The sequence below is a fragment of the Vanessa tameamea genome, chromosome 8 (genome assembly GCF_037043105.1).
Source record: "Vanessa tameamea isolate UH-Manoa-2023 chromosome 8, ilVanTame1 primary haplotype, whole genome shotgun sequence".
NCBI lineage: Eukaryota > Metazoa > Arthropoda > Insecta > Lepidoptera > Nymphalidae > Vanessa > Vanessa tameamea.
The window spans coordinates 8,328,593-8,338,704 of record NC_087316.1 but is presented as its reverse complement, the minus strand read 5'-3'; the positions used below and the strand labels follow the sequence as shown (position 1 = coordinate 8,338,704).

Sequence of the window (10,112 nt, the reverse complement as noted above, 5' to 3'; positions counted from 1 at the left end):
GATAGATGATTAGTATAATATAAGCAATGCATTAAAAAAAACCGTAATTTTTTAGCATGTTCAAATATTCAATAAACAATTAAACATTGAATTATGTAAATTATTATTTTAATTTTTTAAGGAAATGGGCGCATAACGCCCTCTATCGGTACTAATAGTCAAGTATTAATCTTTATTTAGTAGTAACTTCTAACTACTTCTCACGGATGCAATGATGATATAATGTCTTAATATACAAGATTTGCACACTACTTTTTTGTCAAAAAATACAACCCGGTCTGTCCCTGCATTTTAAAACTGTGATATGTTTGATGAGATGAGATATATTATTATACATATATAAAATACGCCTGAAAAACTTAAAGGTTATATATCAAGCTCTTATATTTGATAATCATTGATTATGTTGGTTTAATATTTTAAACATTTATTCATAAATATAAAGCCTCTTGGATATATATCATTATTTTGAATTATGCGCGAGCACTGTCACGGCGGCCACTAGTGGTTTAGCTGTGGCCGCCATTGGTGGCCTTGGCCTAGTGTGTAGCATTAATTTAATAATATGTGTAATTTATAATATGTACTTATGGAATAAATTCGAAGTGAAGCGAAGCTTTTAATACCTAACTAATGCAGACTAAGTATTGTTTTTGTTTTGACAGATAAATTGGAATCATTTTCATTTGATAAGCAATAATTATTGTTTTTTTATACTTCTAGGGTTGAGAAATATAAAAGAAACGAAATTATTTAAAAAAAAGAAAATATGTACAATTTACGGTTCAATTCTAAATTGAAGTCGCGAAAGTAGTGTTGCTGTTAACAAAATACGTCAAAAAAAGAAAGTATCGATACTGCATGTAACGTTGTAACTTGTAAACACATACACATATTAAAACTGTGTTGACGTATGTCAAATGTCAAATTTTTGTATAATGGGACACATACATTTTACAAATTTCGACATAGGAATTTGCAAAATTAATTAAGTTTAAAGTATCAAAACATTGCAATTTTAAATTGATCGACAGGTCTTAGCAAACTTCCATATGGAAGGTATTTTATGGAAATGGACAAATTACTGGAATGGTAATAATTTTCGAAAGTATTATTACCCATGATATAAGAAAGCATAATGTGTTTGATATTATGATGTAATTTCTTATTACAGGTTGGCAAACCAGATGGTTTGTTTTAGAAAATGGAATTTTATCATATTATAAATCGCAGGAAGAAGTTAATCAGGGCTGTAAAGGTTCTGTAAAGGTGTCAGTCTGTCAGATTAATGGTATTTTTTATTCATTTATTATTTACACTTAAAATAAAATAATATTCTTCATAGTTTTATTCTAAGTGGATCTATACTTTCATGTCTTTGGTAAATAAATTTTATTTTTATTACAGTTAACAATATTGATAATACACGGTTAGATTTAGTTATACCCGGTCAACAGCATATGTACTTGAGAGCACCATCGCCACAAGATAGGCAGAAATGGCTCGTAGCACTAGGCAGTGCTAAAGCTTGTGTTGACTCAGTATTAGATCTCAAAGGTATACATTTGAAATTAATATACATGTGCTTTCCTGTACTTATATATTTTGAAGTGTCAATAGTGCAATAGTATATGGGCAGCCTAGCAATCTTAAAAGTCACAGGATCCATCCTGATCCCTTGTACCTACTCTTAACACAAGTGATAAGCTTAAAAAGAGGGATAAATAGGAATATTAGTAATTCCTCAATTAACATGGGCCACTGCTACTATTTAAAAATATTAATAAATACTATTGCTTACTTGTAGGATCAGGATATGAAGACTCTTTAACTCATAAGAAATCTGAATTACATTTATATTGTGATTTACTGATGCAACAAGTGCATGCAGTTAAAAGTGCAGCAACATCTGAGGGAGGACCCGAGATTCAGGTTTTATTTTATGTAGTTTTATTTAGTATTGTAAGAAATAACTATAAATATTCATAGTTAATTTTGTAATATTTAAGTGTACAATTCAACATTATATTTTTATTTTTTCTATTTGCAGGAAATAGAAAATGCATCTAGTCTGCTTACCGCAACATGTGACACCTTTATAAGGACCCTTGAAGATATTATGAAACTCACTATCAATACTGGAATCAATTCCACTGTCTATGAAATGCCAGTTCCTAACTTAGCAATGACTAAAAATAATTTGAACAAACCAAAACCTGTTAACAGGTCTTTATCACAAGAAAACAGATGAGTATAGAATATAATTAATATCTTGTATGTTATTGTACTTAAATATTTTTTCTTTTTGTAAAAATTTGTACATTTTTATTAGGCATGTAAATAGTGAATTAATATATTATATTGAATATTTAAATGTATATGCTTCATGCAAGAAAATATGTATTCACCATTAAAAATGTTATTGTTTCAATATTCAAATGTAGAATATAAAAATATGCAGACTTTAAACACTATTTGTTTTGGTTGATGTTTTTCTGTGATAAATTGTATTATTTGAAATCATTCTTGAGTAATTTTTACTATAAAAAATATCAATATTATAACAAAATTATCAATTAACACTAATGATCTGCATCTGCTGGTTAAAAAGTATTTAGGTCTGATAATAATATATGTACTTAGTGCATTAAGGTTTAATTTAGAAATTGTAATTAAGTACATTCCAGTTTTATTCTCTAATATTTATTCCATTTACAAAATTTATACTTTTGTCCAAAAAATAAAGTTATTATAATTTAAGGTATTTTTTTTTAATTTATTAAAGAAAATGAAAGGGAAAAACATGGGACAATAATGTTAGAAATTGTTACTACCATATTGGCTCCCCAAATCGTAAAACTGTTTTTTCTTGAGAATCTAATTCCATTCCAACTTTTTTCCTCATATAAAAAATTGTACAATCCCTATTCGTACATAATACTTCCTCATGAAGACTTCCTTGACATCTTTGACATTCTGTCCAGAGCCTAGAGAATTTTTCTTGAAGTTGCCTTTCTTTAAATACTTCTGTAATATATAATTGACCTTCTTTTTCTAAACAGTGATTACATAAAGCTTTTTTGGTGTTATCAGGCATTACTGTCTTACATCCAATGCATTTTTCTTTCTTTTTCGTAAAAGCAGCTAAAGCACCAACTTTAGATGTAACCATAGCCTTTGTCCTAGTATGTTCTCCTTTAAGTAGCAGTGATTCTGCTTTCTCTCCGAGAATTGGTTCAAAAATTCTTAATAAGGGTTTTGATAATTGGTTTTCTAAATAATAATTAAAATCAATTGGTACACTGTTTTCTAAGACATATATAGGATCTTCTGCTTTCATGTAAGCAGGTGTATTTTTAGCTGCACAGCAAAGTATATAAGGCACTCTATCACCCAGTTTCGGAGCTGTACCTGCATCACGTTTTTTCATCTTATTTGCCAACTCAACATGAGCCTGCTTAGCAGCATAATCATTCTTCGTAAGTTCTTTTGTGATAACAAGCTGAGATATATCTATTCGATTGCATAGCAGATCTGATATTATTTGCTTAGCATAATTTACTGCTCCATCTGGATCTCTGTCTATTAGGAGTTTCTGTAAACAAGTGTTCATCATATTTGATACTAAAGGACAATTATCTCGTCTCACAGTTTCAATACCTTTACAATCCATCTTATCATATTTATCTGGCCTTGTAAAATAGAGACCTGCATATCTCTTTTTGTTAATAAGTAAGTAGGGATAATAGACTTTTTCGAATTCTAATTTAATTGGCTTAACAAACTTTGAAGTAACAAAATTAGCTGCTTCTTTGCCTAATTCCATACTTTCCTCTAAAGTCTTTACGCCAAACTTAACCATAACAGAATCAGTATCTCCATAAATAACAATAGCATCTTCTTTGTAACCATTCGCTTTAGTATATTTTTTTTCAACCTCAGATTTTGTAAATTCAATCATAGTTCTCCCATATGCTGTAACACTACCGGATATTTCTAGACAGGGCAGCTTGCCCACTTGGGCTCCTGTGAATCCATATACTGAATTGGCACTTATTTTTAATGCTAATTGTCTACCATCAAGGACAGAACGTTTTAAGGGATCTTTTTCTTCCTTTAAGTCAGCTTTTGCTTTCTTTCTGGCTGCAAGCAAGGATTCCAAGATTTCTGGTAATAATCCTTTTCTAATATTTGATTTCACAAAGGTATGACTCGAAGGTGTAACTGTAAAATCATTAGAATTTAAATTGAGGTCTTTTTGTAAATTTGGTGGCACTAAAGTTGTATAGCACAAATTATGGGCCATCATTATACTTGGGTACAAAGAAGCGAAATCTAAAGTAGAGATAGGATCTGCATAATAGCCTTTTCTTGGTTCAATAACTGTAGCTCCTTCAAACTGATCATCTGAACCTTGGCCATGGTAAGCTGGCATTAAATAGCCTGCATCTTTAGCTTTTCTCAGTAATTGACTTACAACTTTTATTTGCTGTCCTCTTGTTAGTAAGCATGATAGAGGTACACCTGTGACCCTAGCCATTTCCATGTAATTTATAATGCACATTAACTTATTCAAAAGTTTGAGAGGCAGATATGCATCTTTTAGACAGTACATAGCTAATCTTCTTCTAGTTTGTTCATTTTCATTTTGTAAATCAGTTATTATACTGTGATGGACATCTTCTTTCTGCTCTTGAAGGAAATGATAACTGACAGCATTTAATGTATATGATCTCAATTTATAATCTCTGACTAATACAAGCAATAAGTCAAATGGAACTCTTCCTTCAAAATTTATACTTTTATTCTCCCTTCTACCCATTTGTTTTGATTGCAAAACAGAATCTTTTATAACAGACCTAATGTTTCTGATTCTCCCTAAAAAGTCAAAGTTATCTACCTTCAGATGTTTTGCTCTATTTATCAGGTATGGCCAATCAAAGTTATTTATATTATAGCCAGTTATTATATCTGGATCTAATTCACGGAAAAAGTCTGACCATTTACTTAACATTTCAGATTCTGTTTGAAAACTCAACACACGTGAGCCTACTATAGGAGCACAAGTGTTCAATGTAAAAACATTTCTCAAGTAAGGCTCAGTTTCACCTTGTTTTATTACCATTGAAGCTATTTGTATGACTGGATCTTTGTCTGGTTCTGGAAAAACACCTTTTCTACCAGCACACTCAATGTCAAAACTTAATATCCTAAAAGGTGCAACTTTAAGCCACTCTCCTTCAGGTTGATGTGCAATGAATGCATTCCAAGCTATATCAACTTCTATTTGACATCTTGTTTCTGGCTTAACCGGACTATGTTTTGATCTTACTGACCATTTTCCGATAGGTAGTTCAATCCAGCTACAGCCAACAACAGAAGTATCAACCATAAATCGAATGTCAAAATCAATATTGGTCTCATAAAATAATGGATCCGTTAACTCAAAAGATGTTGGCTGTCTTTCAATCAGTCTTTTGGCTGGTGCTATTAATTTTGGTAGAGCAACTGACACTCGAGCAAAGGTCACTTCATTATTCCCTTTGTAATACATGATAGACTTAGCTTTTACCAATTTCACTTCTAAAACAGTTTCTCTAATATTATCTTTATTTGACCGGAGATCTTCGAGAATAGCCTTGTTTAAATTGGTTTTCAAATCATAACAAGAAGATTGATTAAAATTTATAGGTACTGTGACATAAAAATAGGGTGTAAAACCATGTACATAGCAGCAAACGGAATTTCCAAGTAAATTAACTCCATACATTCTCATAATAGGAACAGGACCTAATTGTGATCCAGGCATACCTTTTAAAGGTTGTCCATTGTAATGATCAATATCAATCTGTTGAAATATGAATGCTTGCTCATTGGGTTTCAATTCGGGTGGATTTGGGCGTGACCATTGAATATTCGTTGTCTGGTTTTCCGGACCGTCTCCAAAAATTTGTGTTGAGTCAAATTCACATTCCATGCCTGCAAGTTGCTCTTCGAAACTGCAAGGGACTTCGTTTTCATCGTCCTCATCGTTAGATTTAAACCTTTTTGGTGGCGGACCTTTATATTGTTTCTTTTCCATTTTAAAAAAATATAAATTAAATAGACAGACGAGTACTTAATGTGTCAGTCACTAACTAAAGTTTCCCGCCAATTCGTTTAGATTCTTCAACTGAAGGCTGTTAGTCAAATTTACGTATACACATCAAAATATTCATTTATGTCTTAAACTAATTGACAAACTTTGATTAACTAAGTAATTGATTAATTTTAGAAAACGTTTTAAATATTATCTATTTTAACTTTTTGTTATTGTCGAATGCTTTGAACGCTGATAAAAGTACTAACTGCTAATATAAGGAGTTTTGAATAGGAAATGACACATGACAGTGGCAGGTTGATAGTGACAGATAACTTTTGTTTAATATTAAAGAGCAAATCCTCTTAGAAAAAATATTGCATGTTACAGCCGAAAAGCTAAATAGAAAAAAAATATTCTTAGGAGAAAAATATGAATAGGTAGATGTACAGGTAGGTTTTATATTTTATTAAAATGACATCCTTAAATAATAACATGTACCAGATGAGCACATGAAATAATGGAGATGGATACTCACATCCAAGAAAGAATGCTATTTCTTATAGAAGGCTTATACCCAGATACCATTCATAATTAATACAATATTTGGAACACCTGTATACGCTATACTAAACGATGTTGTTCTAATCCGGTTAATGAATAGTCACAGCGACAATTCACTTATCGCTGTTTCATGAAAAAAAAAAAAACAAACAACTAATTGTAACATTATTTATTTATTATGTACCTGCTTTTTGTTTCTTTTATATTTTATATTGTTATTATTGTATAGTTTTAAATCTATAAGTGTTGACAACGAATACCGATGTATGGTTAAATCCAATAGGGTTTTTGTTGCATCGTTTTTAATACAGTACAATATAAATAAAATGTATATTCACTTAAAATAAAATAAAAATAAATAATTATACTCTGATTATAGTATTTCTGTTAAAAGTTTCATAATTTTAATTATGTATACACTTTTATATAAAATTTAAATTAGATCGTTACAAAAGTAAAATATTACTAATGAAAGTGGATGTGATGTTGAGTTAGAAGTGGATGCGATGTAGAGTAGGCAAACGAGCAGTAGGCTCACCTGATGGAAAGTGACTACCACCGCCCATGGACATCTGCAACACCGGGGGGGCTTGCAGGTGCGTTGCCGGCCTTTTAGGAAGGAGTACGTTCTTTGCTTGAAGGTTCCCAAGTCGTATCGGTTCGGAAAAACCGAAACAGAAAATGTCTTAAAAATCGCGCTGTTGTGGATTTTCGGACATCTAGGTGGTGCGGGTGATATTTGAAATTTTAACCGAAGGTGAAATTCAGCAGTCGGGATTAATCCGAACAATTCCTCGGAACATTCCCCGTGAAAAATTCTGTAGAAGATGCAGAGCGATCCAACATCTCTACGCAAAGCCAAAGGATCAAGCAGCCTTTGCGCCTTGTATTATCTTAGACGATGGGCCGACGTGAAATACTGTCTTGCCTTGCTGAGCACACCAAACTTTTTTGATGCCAATTTGGCTTTGCCTTCCAATTAACCGCGGAACTGAACGAGGCTCGAAATATCAACGACAAGTATTCCGATATTAGCCGTGGCGGCTATCGGAATGTTCTCAAATCGTGGAGATACGACGAATGGTGTTTTTTTGGCGGTTAACGCGCAAACTTGCGTCTTTTTGGGATTGAAGTGGACTAGGTTTAGCCGGCCCCAGTTTGAGACTTTGTTTAACGAAGACTCGATTTCAGACACATGTTTGTTCCGGTTTTCTTCGACGTTTTCCCGAGAAATATTAGCACGGCCGGTGTATGAGGTGTCTACGATACTGTCGTCTGCATAGCAGTGAATGTTACTGATTTGCTACAAGTCATTGATATGCAGAAGAAACAAGAAAGTGGGTGATAGAACGCAGCCTTGTGGAACACCAGCATTGACGAATTTTTGGTCGGAGCATGCACCGTCGACAACGATCTTGATGCTCCGATCTGCCAAGAAGCTGGTAATCCAATTGCATAATTTCCCGGGAAGCCCATAGGAAGGAAGCTTCGAAAGAAGCGCTTTGTGCCACACGCGATCGAAGGCCTTCGCTATGTCCAAACTGGCTGCTAATGCCTCCCCCTTGCTCTCAACTGCTTCCGCCCATCTATGAGTAAGGTAAACTAGAAGATCACCCGCTGAGCGATCCCGACGGAAACCGTACTGGCGGTCGCTAATCAGCTGGTACTCCTCTAGGTACCGCAGGAGCTGGCAGTTTATAATGGATTCCATTACCTTAGAGAACAAGGAGGTGATAGCTATAGGCCTATAGTTGGACGGGTCTGAGCGGTTGCCCTTTTTAGGGATCGGATGCACCAAAACAGTTCCAGGGGTTCGGGACGACGCCGAATGCATAGGAAAAGACGCGTTAAGACCGGCGCCAACTCGGGAGCACAAGTCCGTAGCACGATTGGAGGGATGCCAGCGGGTCCACTCAACTTATGAATATCCAAGGAAAGAAGTGCTTTATGAACTGCACTTTGCCGGAATTTAAACTCCGGGATTGTGGTATCACACCGCGGGATTGTTGGTGGTGACTTTCCTCGGTCATCCAGAGCCGAGTTCGCCGCGAAGAGAGAGCCTAAAAGATCAGCTTTCTCCTACGCGGTATGGGCCAATGACTCACTGTCCTTGTGCAGAGATGGAAAGGAAGGCTGACAGAAATTCCCTAAGACAGCTTTAGCGAGAGACCAGAACGCACGTGTTCCTGAAGGGAGACGCACCAGTTTCTCGCCAATTCTGCCAATATACTCCGTCTTCGCCTTAGCAATCACGTTTTTGAAGGACCTAAAGGCAGAGTTATATTCCTTTCTGAAAGCGCTGATCTTTACATCACGAGACGCCGATGCGTTAGCCCAGTCATGGTAGCGTTCCCATTTTCGGCGTGAGGCCGTTTAGCAGAATCGACCAAACCAGGGCTGGGACTTCCACCGATGGGCACAGCAGAATTTGGAATGAATAGTTCCATACCCTGAAACACCACATCGGCAACAGAGTCAGCAATAACGCTCGGATCATCCGGCGAGAAACAAACCTGCCCCCATGGGTAGGATGCAAAGGAGGACCGCATCCCATCCCAATCTGCTGACTTGTAGTGACACACGCGGCGGCAGCCCACGAAACGAGGTCGTGAGTACCGCGCAACCGGCACTGTACTCCGAACGAGACAGTGGTCCGACGAGCGCAAAGGGGGATCGACGATAATCTGATAGCTATCCGGATGGGAAGTCAGCAGAAGATCCAACAGGGAAGGTGTATGATCCTCCACGTCTGGATTTCGCGTTGGCGAGGTGACCAGTTGTGTCAAATCATATGCTAAAGCGAAGTCGAGAACAGATCTACCCGCATGATCGGTAGTGCGTGATCCAAGCCATTCGGCATTGTGAACATTAAAATCGCCAAGAATTACGATCTCTGCGGATGGGATCTGCTGCAGCACGGAATCTGTAGCCATCTGGACGTGCTCGACCAGTCGGTCGGTTTCGGCATTACCGCAATGGGACCTACAAAGGCACGCGTAGATTCGCGGATGGTCGTCACAATCTACACGCAGCCAGATAATTTATTTATTTATTTAACTCTTTATTGCACACCAAATATACATAAAGATACAAAGTATATTTTCTTTAAAACGAAATTGACCAAGCAAAAGGCGGTCTTATGGCTTATAAGCCATTTCTTCCAGACAACCTTTGGGTTAGAAGAATAATGTGTATGGAAGACGGCAATATGGTGGTGCAGTAAAAACTTACATTATGAAATAATAACGAATACAACTCAATAAATATAGCAAATACATAAATACAAAAAATAATCAGATAATCGTAGGTCCTGCCGTTCAAGGCTGCCGAGGCGTCGAGAGCAGATATCATCTCTGACGTAAACGCACACCCCAGCTCGTGGTATAAAGGAATGTTCCAATTTATACCCGGGGTAGGAAAGAAAAGTCGTATCGGCAGGAGAGGATATCTGGGTCTCGGTAAGAAAGAG

General features: G+C 35.7%; 2 protein-coding genes across 2 annotated transcripts; one reads left to right on the top strand and one right to left on the bottom strand.

The window, feature by feature from the left end:
• Positions 1–839: 839 nt before the first annotated feature.
• Positions 840–2,520, top strand: LOC113400094 (pleckstrin homology domain-containing family A member 3-like). The gene is made up of 5 exons (XM_026639494.2): positions 840–1,092; positions 1,175–1,291; positions 1,408–1,557; positions 1,808–1,932; positions 2,051–2,520. Exons 1-5 carry the CDS (start codon positions 1,053–1,055, stop codon positions 2,249–2,251), a joined length of 633 nt encoding a protein of 210 aa, XP_026495279.1. The 5' UTR covers positions 840–1,052; the 3' UTR covers positions 2,252–2,520.
• An 80-nt stretch (positions 2,521–2,600) lies between these two features.
• Pold1 (DNA polymerase delta subunit 1) lies at positions 2,601–6,219 on the bottom strand. Its single transcript, XM_026639487.2, has one exon. The coding sequence runs from the start codon at positions 6,080–6,082 to the stop codon at positions 2,831–2,833; it is 3,252 nt and encodes a 1,083-aa protein (XP_026495272.2). The 5' UTR covers positions 6,083–6,219; the 3' UTR covers positions 2,601–2,830.
• Positions 6,220–10,112: the final 3,893 nt, after the last annotated feature.

What these genes read in the sequence shown, in the direction of transcription:
- Pold1 (XM_026639487.2), bottom strand. Translation starts at nt 6,082, where the DNA reads ATGGAAAAGAAACAATATAAAGGTCCGCCACCAAAAAGGTTTAAATCT.
- LOC113400094 (XM_026639494.2), top strand. Translation starts at nt 1,053, where the DNA reads ATGGAAGGTATTTTATGGAAATGGACAAATTACTGGAATG. An exon ending in GTCAGTCTGTCAGATTAATG is followed by an intron (nt 1,292 to 1,407) that starts GTATTTTTTATT and finishes TTTTTATTACAG; the next exon opens with TTAACAATATTGATAATACA. An exon ending in AGGGAGGACCCGAGATTCAG is followed by an intron (nt 1,933 to 2,050) that starts GTTTTATTTTAT and finishes TTCTATTTGCAG; the next exon opens with GAAATAGAAAATGCATCTAG.